At 40.2% G+C, this 16,933-nt stretch overlaps 2 protein-coding genes across 2 annotated transcripts; both read left to right on the top strand.

Moving 5' to 3' along the window:
• The first annotated feature begins 3,003 nt into the window (after positions 1–3,003).
• Positions 3,004–4,032, top strand: LOC117825619 (trace amine-associated receptor 13c-like). The gene has a single exon (XM_034701533.1). The coding sequence runs from the start codon at positions 3,004–3,006 to the stop codon at positions 4,030–4,032; it is 1,029 nt and encodes a 342-aa protein (XP_034557424.1).
• Positions 4,033–13,538: 9,506 nt separating this feature from the next.
• On the top strand, positions 13,539–15,426 carry LOC117825618 (trace amine-associated receptor 13c-like). Its single transcript, XM_034701532.1, has 2 exons — positions 13,539–13,596; positions 14,417–15,426. Exons 1-2 carry the CDS (start codon positions 13,539–13,541, stop codon positions 15,424–15,426), a joined length of 1,068 nt encoding a protein of 355 aa, XP_034557423.1.
• The last annotated feature ends 1,507 nt before the right edge of the window (positions 15,427–16,933 follow it).

Raw genomic sequence — 16,933 nt, 5'->3', positions numbered from 1 at the left:
GACCTGTATCCAGTCTGTTAGCTGCTAGCTCTTTATCAGACCTGTATCCAGTCTGTTAGCTGCTAGCTCTTTATCAGACCTGTATCCAGTCTGTTAGCTGCTAGATCTTTATCAGACCTGTATACAGTCCGTTAGCTGGTTGCTCTTCTGTTGCTTTGTATCAGCATGAATGGGGTGATGTACTGTCTACATGCCGTATTTTCTGCATTTTCATAGCTACGAGAAGGAAACATTGACGTCCAGACTGTGAAAACACGGGACACAGAGGCCTCCAACCCCCGCTGTTTCATGTGTTCGGGGTCCCACTCTGACTGGTGGGTCCCCTTCTGACCGGTGAGTTTCAGGCCTGATAAGAACTCCATGAACATGAACGTTGCTTTGACCACTGCTTGCATGGAGGTTATACTGCTCTGATTTTATTAGGAGCTATTTTTGATTGAGGGTCTTTTTTTAGTGACCGCACTGCCAGCTCCATACAAAATAAAATCCACTTGTTTGTAAAATCATTCTCTTTCACTTCACGTGATCTGCATGCTAATTCACAATCTGAGACCACAGCAGGATAGGCAGACACCATACAGACTAAAGAGATGAGAGATAAAAAGTTTGGCTGATAAAAAATCCTGTGAATGTTAGCTGCTTCTCTAAAAGCTTGGTTTGGCGAAGGAAGGCATTAATAAAAGTGTTCAACGAGGATTCAAATACACAGAATAATTGTATTAATAATCCGTGGGCACAGTCTTCCCCTCCAAGGAGGGAGAGAGCACATTTTGACATCACTTACTCTGAAAATATTAGATAATATTCAAGATATCAATAAGAAATACAGTATATGTACCATATGTGCACAATACACACTGCAGTAGGTACTAAGCACACACTAGTGATAGTGGTGTCAACTCCTTGCATGGCTAGAAGAAATAACTGTTTACATACGGGGCTGAAGGAAGGGTTATTATGATTGAAATCAAATGCACAGTGCTGTAAGATAATTTGAACCTTTGACAAAACTTCTGATTCTTTCTTCTATGTCAGGTATTGCACAATATTTAACAAGAAGTCAAAAAAGTGGAGCCTGTACACAATGAAGGTGGATAAGGACTACAAGTACATCACAGACCTCCAGAGCACAATCCTGCACAGAAAGCTGACAGCAACTGGGGGATGTCAAAGAAGAGAACCAGGAGGCCGGATGATCCACGCCAACATGTTTACCTTCAACAGCCATTATTTTTATTTCTGTAATAAATACATTTTCTAATAAAAGTAAATGTAAAACAACTCTTTGATATTGTAATTATTTGTTTATAATGTTGTATGTTACTTGATATGGATTTAAATTATTTTGTGATTTGAAGAGAGAAGGCCAGTGTAAATTTAAAGATTTATTTAACAAATGTAAACACAGCACACTCAAGTATTTTTTTACATGAAGATAAATATAAAATATATATACAAAGGAACTAAAGGGTCACCATACAAGTATTGTATGTAATCATGTCATAGTTTCATTCACTCCCCACTGAAACCCTTATACTGTCCATGTGGATCTGGGTAAGGGTCACGGATTTTCCAGATACAGCAACAAGGTATTACTCCTCTATGACCTGCACCAAGTGCTCCATGCTGCCAGACAACAAGCTGCCTGTGCAGCATGGAGGAACTTTCTGTTGCTGTCCCCAGGATATGGAGCTCGTCCCCGGTCGTTGCTCTCCTTCTCGCACGTCTGGCTCTGCCTTGCCCTCGGCATTGTCCTCTCCGACCTGAGGTGCTTGGCTCAGGATCGTAATCAGCAGTCATCATGAGAGCTCTAACAAGCACAAAAAACAGTCAATATGTTGTAGTTCCAACACGAAAATGAAGACTGTCAACAATTGTGAACGCTTATACATATATAGGCACTGTAGCCGTCTAGTAACTAAACATCATGACATGCGATGCTAAATCAAAGTAAACATTCAAAACGGACTTTTGTTGTAATGCTGACAATACTGTTTCCACCTTTCAGGCAGTGGCGGTTCTAGACCAATTTTACGGGGGGGACCAGGCTGGGGCCAAGGGTGTTGTCAGAGGGACACATTCAACCCTGACAAAAGAGACTGAGAAGGGCGAGGACTGGCTGAGAACAAACTGGCAAAACATCAGTGCATCCCTATATACTAGACACATGCTATTGTGTTCTACATCAAAATGCAGACTGACAGCAGCTGTTTGGCCTCAAAATGAGTCCCTTAGCGCTCAAAGCTTTTTTATTGTATAATAGTTGTTTGTTGTGGAGGGGGGGAGGGCCACTGGGGGGTCCAGGTTCAGTTTTGCAGGGGCACTGGCCCCTGTTGGCCCCTCCCCAGAGCCGCCACTGCTTTCAGGCTAGCCAGGAGTTATTAGCCCGGCAGCACAACTTACTCTAGCTGTATTTCAGATGATAAAAACCAACACACGTCAAGCTAACATGCAAGCTATGCTGTGCATTCTAACAAAGGACATTGTTTTGTAATGTGGTAATATTAGCGGTTTACTTGCATGGGAGTCAGACATGTTTTCCTTCGATGAAAATAACAAAGTAAATCACTAGTCTCCTCACCGCTATCTCTCGTGACGTCATCCTCCAGCTGTAGTCTGCCACAGCGCGTTCATGTGTTTGGAGGCGTGACCCTCCCCCTCCCTACAGGCTGCCCTGAAGGGAGGGGGAGGGCTCTTTTCGGCTGTGTCCTTTCAAAATCAAGCCAACTGCTGCGGCTTTCTCAAGATGTCCTACACCAGCTTTAAAATAATAGAAAACTTGTATGGTTGTCTGTTTTTTTCCCAAGTGACAATGTGTAAGTGCAACAGGAGATTTTTTGTGTACCTTGATAAAAGACACTTTCTGATTGGTTGGCTCAATATGTAATACTTGTAGGCGGTGCTAGTAAGCTGTATCGATTAATACAAGACTGAGATACTGTGTCTGTTCACTTCTCTAGCACAGGCCTCTGTTTCTCTGTTGGGTTTTTGGTTTAGGTAATGATGTCTGCAGGTCTTTCTGAGGAGCAGCTCTGTTTCCCAGAGTCTAACGCCTCGTGTGTTCGGACACAGTTCAGTGTGGGGATCACATTTGCCCTCTATATGTTGTTTACTCTTGGCACACTGATTACCATTCTAGGAAACTCTGTTGTCATTGTGTCAATAGGACATTTCAAACAGTTGCATAATCCTACCAATATGCTTATTTTATCTCTGGCTCTTTCAGACCTGCTTGTTGGAGTTGTTGTGATGCCTTTCAGTGCCATCAGAACTGTTCATGGCTGCTGGTTCTTTGGGGAAGTTTTCTGTCAGCTGCACTCCAGCTTTGATATGTTTCTCACCAGTGTCTCGATCTTTCATCTAATCTGCATTGCTGTAGATAGACAACAAGCAATATGCAACCCTCTGCATTACTCCATGAGGATCACCATGTCAGTGGCCTGGATAATGGTGTTTTGCAGCTGGGCTCTGGCTGCTGTCTACTCTTTTAGCCTGCTGTACTCCAAGGCCAACATTGCTGGCTTGGAGGAGTATATGGAATCAATATACTGCCTTGGCAGCTGCAACCTCCTCTTTAACCATCTTTGGGGAATCCTGGACAGTATTTTTGCCTTTTTCTTTCCTTGTGCTGTAATGGTTTGCCTGTACACTAAGATCTTTATTGTAGCTAAAGAGCATGTTCGGAAGATTGGAGATTTGAGTAATGGCTCTAAGGATAGAGGAAGAGTTGGGTTCATTAAACAGTCTGAGCACAAAGCTGCAAAGACCCTGGGCATTGTGCTCGGTGCATTCATCTTCTGTTGGATGCCTTTTTTTTTTAATTCAATAATTGATGCCTACACAGGCTTTGCCACACCAGCTGCTGTCTTTGAGGCATTTGTTTGGTTGGGTTACTTCAATTCAACCTTGAACCCAATTATTTATGCCTTGTTTTATCCCTGGTTTAAGAAATGTTTTTTTCTTATTGTCAACCTGAAAATATTGAACCCTCATTCCTCAACCATAAAAGTGCATACTCTGACCCAGCTGTGACATTACGGATCAGCTGTTTGGCTTCATGTTTTTTGAGGAGTATGTCAATTTGTTGCTTTTTCTTCCTTCTTCATTTAATGTTTGGAAAAATTGTCTTACAGTTTTTTCCCCAACTCTTTGTCTACTATGATCTCTACACAATATCCGGATACATTTCTGTGATTTCTGATGGACAAAATTTGACCATTATTCTAACATTTGATTAACTTTTTAACTTCATTGCTGTTATTTCATGAACAGTATTCTGTGGCTGTACATATATTTATTCATCACAAGGCCTGGCCATCACTACATTTATTTTATCATCTTTGTCCAAGGACTGATGGTGTCTTGTAAGAGCACATTTATTGAATTAGGAGTTTTATTTTTTGATGTTTTATGCTTTGTTGATGTTACTTTTTAATAATTGCCAGAGATGTAAGATTTGTTGTTGACGCTGGCAGTTTGCTGTTGGCTGCTTTGAATGCATTAATGAAGTGGCAGACCTGTGCCTAACTATCAGCACTTAATACACAGCTTTGAATAAAATGGTATTAAAATACTTCTGCATACTGGAACATGGAATTTAACTTTAACTAACCCTCATGATGTTTATCAGGACTTGCAAACTGCAACAACAGAAACACACAACTGTGTTGTGTCAGCAAATAGTGAAAAAACATAGTGCTGAAAAATTCTCAGTGGAGCTGGACCTAAACCGAGATGAGTGATTGGGTTGGGCCAACTGACAATTAGCTAAATTTCTTACAGACTCTCTGTTTGCAGAAATTGTGGCCTAACTTGCCTGCTGTTACTTCTGGCAGTTTCTCATTGAATGGGCCAGGCCGACCAGCTTCAGTTGGGGCTGGTACAGTTTCTAGTGGCATGTAACTCATACAGGCCCACCTAAAAAAAACAAAATTTCCCTTTAAGTCACTGCATTTAAAACAGACATGACTCTGTAGTGGAATTCACTGCATTAAAAACAGACATGACTCTACTAGAAATCACTGCATTTAAAACAGACATGACTCTGTAGTGGAAGTCACTGCATTAAAAACAGACATGACTCTGTAGTGGAAGTCCCTGCATTAAAAACAGACATGACTGTAGTGGAATTCACTGCATTGAAAACAGACATGACTCTGTATTGGAAATAACTGCATTTAAAACAGACATGACACTGTAGTGGAAGTCACTGAATTAAAAACAGGCATGACACTGTAGTGGAAGTCACTGCATTAAAAACAGACATGTCTCTGTAATGGTTGTCACTGCATTGAAAACAGACATGACTCTGTAGTAGAAGTCACTGAATTAAAAACAGACATGACTCTGTAGTGGAAGTCACTGCATTTAAAACAGGCATGACTCTGTAGTGGAAGTCACTGCATCAAAAACAGACATGACTCTGTACTGCATTAAAAACAGACACGACTCTGTAGTGGAAGTCACTGCATTAAAAACAGACATGACTCTGTAGTTGAAGTCACTGCATTAAAAACAGACAGGACTCTGTAGTAGATGTCACTGCATTAAAAACAGACATGACTGTAGTGGAAATCACTGAATTAAAAGCAGGCATGACTCTGTATTGGAAGTCACTGCATTAAAAACAGACATGACTCTGTAGGGAAAGTCACTGCATTAAAAACAGACATGACTCTGTAGTGGAAGTCACTGCATTAAAAACAGACATGACTGTAGTAGAAATCACTGCATTAAAAACAGACATGGCTCTGAAGTGGAAGTCACTGAATTAAAAACAGACATGACTCTGTAGTGGAAGTCACTGCATTAAAAACAGGCATGACTGTAGTTGAAGTCACTGCATCAAAAAAAGACATGACTCTGTACTGCATTGAAAACAGACATGACTCTGTACTGGAAGTCACTGCATTAAAAACAGACATGAATCTGTAGTGGAAGTCACTGCATTTAAAACAGACATGACTCTGTTGTGGAAGTCACTGCATTAAAAACAGACATGACTCTGTAGTGGAAGTCACTGCATTTAAAAGAGGCATGACTCTGTAGTGGAAGTCACTGCATTAAAAACAGACATGACTGTATTGGAAATCACTGCATTAAAACCAGGTATGACTCTGTAGTGGAAGTCCCTGCATTAAAAACAGACATGACTGTAGTGGAATTCACTGCATTGAAAACAGACATGACTCTGTAGTAGAAGCCACTGAATTAAAAACAGGTATGACACTGTAGTGGAAGTCACTGCATTAAAAACAGACATGTCTCTGTAATGGTTGTCACTGCATTGAAAACAGACATGACTCTGTAGTAGAAGTCACTGAATTAAAAACAGACATGACTCTGTAGTGGAAGTCACTGCATTTAAAACAGGCATGACTCTGTAGTGGAAGTCACTGCATCAAAAACAGACATGACTCTGTACTGCATTAAAAACAGACACGACTCTGTAGTGGAAGTCACTGCATTAAAAACAGACATGACTCTGTAGTTGAAGTCACTGCATTAAAAACAGACAGGACTCTGTAGTAGATGTCACTGCATTAAAAACAGACATGACTGTAGTGGAAATCACTGAATTAAAAGCAGGCATGACTCTGTAGTGGAAGTCACTGCATTAAAAACAGACATGACTCTGTAGGGAAAGTCACTGCATTAAAAACAGACATGACTCTGTAGAGGAAGTCACTGCATTAAAAACAGACATGACTCTGTAGTGGAATTCACTGCATTAAAAACAGACATGACTCTGTAGTGGAAGTCACTGCATTAAAAACAGACATGACTGTAGTAGAAATCACTGCATTAAAAACAGACATGACCCTGTAGTGGAAGTCACTGCATTAAAAACAGACATGACTCTATATACAAAATCACTGCATTTAAAACAGACATGGCTCTGTTGTGGAAGTCACTGCATTAAAAACAGACATGACTCTGTTGTGGAAGTCACTGCATTAAAAACAGACATGACTGTAGTGGAAGTCACTGCATTAAAAACAGACATGTCTCTGTAGTGGAAGTCACTGCATTAAAAACAGACATGACTCTGTAGTGGAAGTCAATGAATTAAAACAAGGCATGATTCTGTAGTGGAAGTCACTGCATTTAAAAAAGACATGACTCTACTGGAAATCACTGCATTTAAAACAGACATGACTCTGTAGTGGAAGTCACTGCATTAAAAACAGACATGACACTGTAGTGGAAGTCACTGCATTAAAAACAGACATGACTCTGTAGTGGAAGTCACTGCATTAAAAACAGACATGACTGTATTGGAAATAACTGCATTAAAACCAGGTATGACTCTGTAGTGGAAGTCCTTGCATTAAAAACAGACATGACTGTAGTGGAATTCACTGCATTGAAAACAGACATGACTCTGTAGTAGAAGTCACTGAATTAAAAACAGAAAGGACTCTGTAGTGGAAGTCACTGCATTTAAAACAGGCATGACACTGTAGTGGAAGTCACTGCATTAAAAACAGACATGTCTCTGTAATGGTTGTCACTGCATTGAAAACAGACATGACTCTGTAGTAGAAGTCACTGAATTAAAAACAGACATGACTCTGTAGTGGAAGTCACTGCATTTAAAACAGGCATGACTCTGTAGTGGAAGTCACTGCATTTAAAAAAGACATGACTCTGTTGTGGAAGTGACTGCATTAAAAACAGACATGACTCTGTAGTGGATGTCACTGCATTAAAAACAGGCATGACTCTGTAGTGGAAGTCACTGCATTAAAAACAGACATGACTCTGTAGGGAAAGTCACTGCATTAAAAACAGACATGACTCTGTAGAGGAAGTCACTGCATTAAAAACAGACATGACTCTGTAGTGGAATTCACTACATTAAAAACAGACATGACTCTGTAGTGGAAGTCACTGCATTAAAAACAGACATGACTGTAGTAGAAATCACTGCATTAAAAACAGACATGACCCTGTAGTGGAAGTCACTGCATTAAAAACAGACATGACTCTATATACGAAATCACTGCATTTAAAACAGACATGACTCTGTTGTGGAAGTCACTGCATTAAAAACAGACATGACTCTGTTGTGGAAGTCACTGCATTAAAAACAGACATGACTCTGTAGTGGAAGTCACTGCATTAAAAACAGACATGTCTCTGTAGTGGATGTCACTGCATTAAAAACAGACATGACTCTGTAGTGGAAGTCACTGCATTAAAAACAGACATGTCTCTGTAGTGGATGTCACTGCATTAAAAACAGACATGTCTCTGTAGTGGATGTCACTGCATTAAAAACAGACATGTCTCTGTAGTGGATGTCACTGCATTAAAAACAGACATGACTCTGTAGTAGAAGTCACTGAATTAAAACCGGGCATGACTCTGTAGTGGAAGTCACTGCATTTAAAACAGACATGACTCTGTTGTGGAATTCACTGCATTAAAAACAGACATGACTCTGTAGTGGAAATCACTGCATTTAAAACAGACATGACTGTAGTGGAATTCACTGCATTAAAACCAGGTATGACTCTGTAGTGGAAGTCCCTGCATTAAAAACAGACATGACTGTAGTGGAAATCACTGCATTGAAAACCGACAGGACTCTGTAGTGGAAGTCACTGCATTTAAAAGAGGCATGACTCTGTAGTGGAAGTCACTGAATTAAAAACAGACATGACTCTGTAGTTGAAGTCACTGCATTAAAAACAGACATGACTCTGTAGTGGAAGTCACTGCATTAAAAACAGACATGACTCTGTGGTGAAAGTCACTGCATTAAAAACAGACATGACTCTGTAGTGGAAGTCACTGCATTAAAAACAGACATGACTCTGTGGTGAAAATCACTGCATTAAAAACAGACATGACTCTGTAGTAGAAGTCACTGAGTTAAAACCAGGCATGACTCTGTACTGGAAGTCACTGCATTAAAAACAGGCATGACTGTAGTTGAAGTCACTGCATCAAAAAAAGACATGACTCTGTACTGCATTGAAAACAGACATGACTCTGTACTGGAAGTCACTGCATTAAAAACAGACATGAATCTGTAGTGGAAGTCAATGCATTTAAAACAGACATGACTCTGTTGTGGAAGTCACTGCATTAAAAACAGACATGACTCTGTAGTGGAAGTCACTGCATTAAAAACAGACATGACTCTGTAGTGGAAGTCACTGCATTAAAAACAGACATGACTTTGTGGTGAAAGTCACTGCATTAAAAACAGACATGACTGTAGTGGAAATCACTGCATTAAAAACAGACATGACTCTGTAGTAGAAGTCACTGAGTTAAAACCAGGCATGACTCTGTAGTGGAAGTCACTGCATCAAAAACAGACATGACTCTGTACTGCATTAAAAACAGACATGACTCTGTACTGGAAGTCACTGCATTAAAAACAGACATGACTCTGTAGTGGAAGTCGTCGCATTAAAAACAGACATGACTCTGTAGGGAAAGTCACTGCATTAAAAACAGACATGATTCTGTAGTGTTTGTCACTGCATTAAAAACAGACATGACTGTAGTGGAAATCACTGCATTAAAAGCAGGCATTAATCTGTAGTGGAAGTCACTGCATTAAAAACAGACATGACTCTGTAGGGAAAGTCACTGCATTAAAAACAGACATGACTCTGTAGTGGAAGTCACTGCATTAAAAACAGACATGACTCTGTAGTGGAATTCACTGCATTAAAAACAGACATGACTCTGTAGGGAAAGTCACTGCATTAAAAACAGACATGACTCTGTAGTGGAAGTCACTGCATTAAAAACAGACATGACTCTGTAGTGGAATTCATTGCATTAAAAACAGACATGACTCTGTAGTGGAAGTCACTGCATTAAAAACAGACATGACTGTAGTAGAAATCACTGCATTAAAAACAGACATGACTGTAGTAGAAATCACTGCATTAAAAACAGACATGACCCTGAAGTGGAAGTCACTGAATTAAAAACAGACATGACTCTGTAGTGGAAGTCACTGCATTAAAAACAGGCATGACTGTAGTTGAAGTCACTGCATCAAAAAAAGACATGACTCTGTACTGCATTGAAAACAGACATGACTCTGTACTGGAAGTCACTGCATTAAAAACAGACATGAATCTGTAGTGGAAGTCACTGCATTTAAAACAGACATGACTCTGTTGTGGAAGTCACTGCATTAAAAACAGACATGACTCTGTAGTGGAAGTCACTGCATTTAAAAGAGGCATGACTCTGTAGTGGAAGTCACTGAATTAAAAACAGACATGACTCTGTAGTTGAAGTCACTGCATTAAAAACAGACATGACTCTGTGGTGAAAGTCACTGCATTAAAAACAGACATGACTGTAGTTGAAGTCACTGCATCAAAAAAAGACATGACTCTGTACTGCATTGAAAACAGACATGACTCTGTACTGGAAGTCACTGCATTAAAAACAGACATGAATCTGTAGTGGAAGTCACTGCATTTAAAACAGACATGACTCTGTAAGGAAAGTCACTGCATGAAAAACAGACATGACTGTAGTTGAAGTCACTGCATTAAAAACAGACATGACTCTGTAGTGGAAGTCACTGCATTAAAAACAGACAGGACTCTGTAGCGGAAGTCACTGAATTAAAACCAGGCATGACCCTGTAGTGGAAGTCACTGAATTAAAAACAGACATGACTCTGTAGTGGAAGTCACTGCATTAAAAACAGGCTTGACTGTAGTTGAAGTCACTGCATCAAAAAAAGACATGACTCTGTACTGCATTAAAACCAGGTATGACCCTGTACTGGAAGTCACTGCATTAAAAACAGACATGACTCTGTAGTGGAAGTCACTGCATTAAAAACAGACATGACTCTGTAGTGGAAGTCACTGCATTAAAAACAGACATGACTCTGTAGTAGAAGTCACTGAATTAAAACCAGGCATGACTCTGTAGTGGAAGTCACTGCATTAAAAGCAGGCATGACTCTGTAGTGGAAGTCACTGCATTAAAAACAGACATGACTCTGTAGGGAAAGTCACTGCATTAAAAACAGACATGACTCTGTAGTGGAAGTCACTGCATTTAAAACAGACATGACTGTAGTAGAAATCACTGCATTAAAAACAGACATGACTGTAGTAGAAATCACTGCATTAAAAACAGACATGACCCTGAAGTGGAAGTCACTGAATTAAAAACAGACATGACTCTGTAGTGGAAGTCACTGCATTAAAAACAGGCATGACTGTAGTTGAAGTCACTGCATCAAAAAAAGACATGACTCTGTACTGCATTGAAAACAGACATGACTCTGTACTGGAAGTCACTGCATTAAAAACAGACATGAATCTGTAGTGGAAGTCACTGCATTTAAAACAGACATGACTCTGTTGTGGAAGTCACTGCATTAAAAACAGACATGACTCTGTAGTGGAAGTCACTGCATTTAAAAGAGGCATGACTCTGTAGTGGAAGTCACTGAATTAAAAACAGACATGACTCTGTAGTTGAAGTCACTGCATTAAAAACAGACATGACTCTGTAGTGGAAGTCACTGCATTTAAAAGAGGCATGACTCTGTAGTGGAAGTCACTGAATTAAAAACAGACATGACTCTGTAGTTGAAGTCACAGCATTAAAAACAGACATGACTGTAGTTGAAGTCACTGCATCAAAAAAAGACATGACTCTGTACTGCATTGAAAACAGACATGACTCTGTACTGGAAGTCACTGCATTAAAAACAGACATGAATCTGTAGTGGAAGTCACTGCATTTAAAACAGACATGACTCTGTAAGGAAAGTCACTGCATGAAAAACAGACATGACTGTAGTTGAAGTCACTGCATTAAAAACAGACATGACTCTGTAGTGGAAGTCACTGCATTAAAAACAGACAGGACTCTGTAGCGGAAGTCACTGAATTAAAACCAGGCATGACCCTGTAGTGGAAGTCACTGAATTAAAAACAGACATGACTCTGTAGTGGAAGTCACTGCATTAAAAACAGGCTTGACTGTAGTTGAAGTCACTGCATCAAAAAAAGACATGACTCTGTACTGCATTAAAACCAGGTATGACCCTGTACTGGAAGTCACTGCATTAAAAACAGACATGACTCTGTAGTGGAAGTCACTGCATTAAAAACAGACATGACTCTGTAGTGGAAGTCACTGCATTAAAAACAGACATGACTCTGTAGTAGAAGTCACTGAATTAAAACCAGGCATGACTCTGTAGTGGAAGTCACTGCATTAAAAGCAGGCATGACTCTGTAGTGGAAGTCACTGCATTAAAAACAGACATGACTCTGTAGGGAAAGTCACTGCATTAAAAACAGACATGACTCTGTAGTGGAAGTCACTGCATTAAAAACAGACATGACTCTGTAATGGAAGTCACTGCATTAAAACAGACATGACTCTGTAGTAGAAGTCACTGAATTAAAACCAGGCATGACTCTGTAGTGGAAGTCACTGAATCAAAAACAGACATGACTCTGTACTGCATTAAAAACAGACATGACTCTGTAGTGGAAGTCACTGCATTAAAAACAGACATAACTGTAGTGGAAATCACTGCATTAAAACCAGGTATGACTCTGTAGTGGAAGTCTCTGCATTAAAAACAGACATGACTGTAGTGGAAGTCACTGCATTAAAAACAGACATGACTCTGTATTTGAAGTCACTGAATTAAAAACAGACATGACTCTGTAATGGAAGTCACTGCATTAAAAACAGACATGACAGAAGACAGCTGACAAGCTCTGTGCTGGCAGAGCTGCAGGCCTTGATGCTGTCAGTCCCAGGGTTCTCAAAGCCTGTGTCCCCCAGCTCTGTGGAGTTCTTCATTATATCTTCAGCATGAGCCTGAGTCTCTGAAGTGGAAAACATCCTGCCTTGTTCCTGCCGCCAAGACACCGCGTCCTAGCGACATGAAGGACTACAGACTGTTGGCACTGACGTCTCACATCATGAAGACCTTGGAAAGACTCGCCCTGGAGCGGCTCTGGGCGATGGTCGGGTCCCTCTTGGATCCGCTCCTCTCTTGTCCTGGATTGTTGACTACCTGACAGGTAGACCTCAGTATGTATGCCAACAGCACTGTGTCAGAAAGAGTGGTCAGCAACACTAGGGCTCCACAGGGGACAGTCCTGTGTCCTTTCCTCTTCCCCCTCTACACCATGGACTTCCACTACAACACTGAGTCCTGCCCCCTTATGAAGTTCCCTGATGACTCTGCTGTAGTTGGATGCATCAGGAAGGGTGAAGTGGCTGGGGATTTAGTCGGACAATAATCTGGACTGGGGCAAAACACTGAAGCCGTCTACATGTAGGGCCTGAGCTGCCTGTACTCCCTGAGGAGGCTGAGGATGTTCTCTGAGTCTGTGGTGGTCAGTGCTATCCTGTTTGCTGTGGTGTGCTGGGGCAGCAGGCTGAGGGGAGTGGATCCAAACAGACTGAATAAACTGATCCGTAAGACTAGCGATGTTGTCGGGGTGGAGCTCGACTCTCTGACGGTGGTGACCTAGAGGAGGACTTTGTCAAAGCTCCACGCCATCATGGACAACATCCATCACCCTCTCTACAACGTGATGGTGAATCACAGGAGCAGATTCAGTGAGAGACTCATTCCCCCACAATGCACCACAGATCGCCACAGGAAGTCAGTCCTGTCTGTGAGCATCAGACTGTAAAACTCCTCCCTCTGATCACTGATCAATACTCTGTGCAGTAACCCTACAACTTAAAATCCTTGTATATATTACCTTCATTCCCTGCGCTTCTGTACATACTTTTTTATTATTATTTCTAATGTGTTTGTATTTATATCTTATTGTATTACTTATTTCTATTAATCTTCTTGATATTCTTACTTATTGTGTATCAGAGCAACTGTAATAAATGAATTTCCTCCCAGGATACATAAAGTATTTCTGATTCTGATTGTTTCATATTAACATGGCTGAGCAGTTTGTGCTAAAACCTTTCAGGACAGTTTCATGTTACCCATGTTTCTGGAAACAGGAAAACAAAACCTACGATGTGAATCATGAGTGTAGGCTGTGACAAGGAACTGGGACTTGATCTTAATGCCCTGGACTTGAATAGCCACTGCCATACTGTTCACACAAAGTTAAGAACACCCTGAACTTGTGTGTTGGTTTGCATTTGTGAATTCTCTGTTTGAATTATTTCCCCCAAAGGAGAGATTCAAATCCATAAAGATTGTGATGTAATCATAACTTTTAAACTATTTTTAAATGTACATTACAGGTAAGCTTTTGATTGGTTGGCACAGTGTATCAGGTGATCGGTAGGTGGCTTCTCAACCGTGTCTTTGGTTACAAGAAAGCTTCCTGCACCAGTCTCTCGTTGCCCTCTCTCTGTTGGGTTTATCTGTGAGGTTCATGTGTCTGAGTGTGTATGATGTCTGCAGGTCTTTCTGAGGAGCAGCTCTGTTTCCCAGAGTCTAACGCCTCGTGTGTTCGGACACAGTTCAGTGTGGGGATCAAATTTGCCCTCTATATGTTGTTTACTCTTGGCACACTGATTACCATTCTAGGAAACTCTATTGTCATTGTGTCAATAGGACATTTCAAACAGTTGCATAATCCTACCAATATGCTTATTTTATCTCTGGCTTTGGTTGACCTGCTTGTTGGAGTTGTTGTGATGCCTTTCAGTGCCATCAGAACTGTTCATGGCTGCTGGTTCTTTGGGAAAGTGTTCTGCCAGCTGCACTCCAGCTTTGATATGTTTTTAACCACTCTTTCTATCTTTCATCTAATCTGCATTGCTGTAGATAGACAACAAGCAATATGCAACCCTCTGCATTACTCCATGAGATTCACCATGTCAGTGGCCTGGATAATGGTGTTTTGCAGCTGGGCTCTTGCTGCTGTCTACTCTTTTAGCCTGCTGTACTCCAAGGCCAACATTGCTGGCTTAGAGGAGTATTTGGAATCAATATACTGCCTTGGCAGCTGCAACCTCCTCTTTAACAACCTTTGGGGAATCCTGGACAGTATTTTATCTTTTTTCTTTTCATGCACTGTAATGGTTTGCCTGTACACTAAGATCTTTATTGTAGCTAAAGAGCATGTTCGAAAGATTGGAGATACAAAGACTTGTTCTAAGGTCAGAGGAAGAGTTGGGTTGATTAAACAGTCTGAGCATAAAGCTGCAAAGACCCTGAGTATTGTGCTCGGTGCATTCATCTTCTGTTGGATGCCTCTTTTTACAGATTCAGTGATTTTTTCTTTCACAGGCTACGGCTCACCAGCTGCAGTCTTTGAAGCTTATTTTTGGTTGGGTTACTTCAATTCAACCTTGAACCCAATTATTTATGCCTTGTTTTATCCCTGCTTCAAAAAGTGTTTCCATTGTATTATCACTTTTAAGGTATTTAGCACAAATTCTGCAACTATGGATTTATCTTTTAAATGACACACTGACACTCAGGACCTTTCCCATTATCCAGAGATGATCAGAAACAAAGTCAAAACATGCATTTGCAGGTTCCTTTCTGTTGTCATCAGTAAAGCCACTTTCTTCTTCTTCTGCAGCTATGACCTGACACTAATATTTGTGAAACATTACAATGAATTTATATACAGCTCCTTTTTAGGCTCATAAGATTGCTTTTGCTCACTTAATTTATGTTGATGGCCGTTTGTTCAGTATTTGAATTTTTAAAAATCCAACAGTTATCACTTGTCAAGTATATTTACAATTTAATAAAATACAGCTTTTCGATCAATTTATACTAGTTTAATCAATTATTCAGATATTTCTGAATGGTATGTAGAGCTATTTTGAAATATTTTATTATTTTCTATTATTTATTTCTGAATATTTTTTTTAGAAATACTCTGGAAAATTTGTAGAAAATTTCAGGAGCTCTGACCCTAAAATTTGCTTGACTTGAATGTCCACATGTACCCTAATGGCATGAAGCCTTCCCTGTCAGGCAGGGGGGTCATTGTGGGGATCTTAGGAAGCTGATCATGATGTCAAATAGAAGCTGTGGTGGTTAAGATGTAGTGTTTTACAATCTTATCCAAGATGAAAATCACTGATCCTTTAATTTTACCCTTCATAGTTTTAATGTACTTTATACCGTGTTCTCTTTAATTTGGTTTCCCTCTCAACCCCTGGCATAAATGTCTGCTCATTAATTGAAAGCTGTGTTATTGTCAATGATTGCAATAAAGTTTATTTTAAAAAAAATGGTGGACTGAGACAAAGTTGTACGCTTTACAACAGTTCATACCTTTTATCAACAAGATGAGAAAATGAAGGCCTCCATAAATTAAGAGTGAAAAAGAACATACAGCAGAGAAGAAGAGCGTATCAGGCAGTCTCACTTCCTTTTGATGAAACTTTCATCCTGTTGCATGTCGCTCTTTTGGGTTTGGTGTACTATGGAATAGTGTTTCCTCTTGAGATGCGCTACTTAGCAGCTCTGCATATGTGTAGTAGCAGAATCCTGGACACTTGTTGCCAGTGGAAGCTTTATTTGTTAAAGGACATCAGTCTATTGTGTTACGCCTCTCCTGGCACCTTAATGACAGATTTTGTAATAGAGTATCAGAACATGCTCCAACTACCTGGACAGTGCAAATGGAGAGAGTAGTGGTGTGTTATACAGTGATTCTGCACAGGGAGCATTATTTGATAGAGGATATTGGTGTCCTGAGATACACCTCTCCTTGAAGTCTGTGCAAACGTTTCATATGAGAGTACCAGCACATGCTTACCTTACTCTAACAGAGCTCTTGCACTTGTTTATGACCTGAAAACATTACTGAATAACGCAAACTGATGGCCTCTGCTATCAAGCTGCGCTATCGTAGCTTTTCTTTTAACCAAGTAGCTAAAGTAGGCAGAACACCAGAGGTAATAATAATAATAATAATACATTTTATTTAAAGGCGCCTTTCTCGGCACTCAA

The sequence above is a fragment of the Notolabrus celidotus genome, chromosome 14 (assembly GCF_009762535.1).
Source record: "Notolabrus celidotus isolate fNotCel1 chromosome 14, fNotCel1.pri, whole genome shotgun sequence".
Classification (NCBI taxonomy): Eukaryota; Metazoa; Chordata; class Actinopteri; order Labriformes; family Labridae; genus Notolabrus; species Notolabrus celidotus.
The sequence above is the reverse complement of the archived record's forward strand: the minus strand, read 5'-3'. Positions and strand labels throughout refer to the sequence as shown.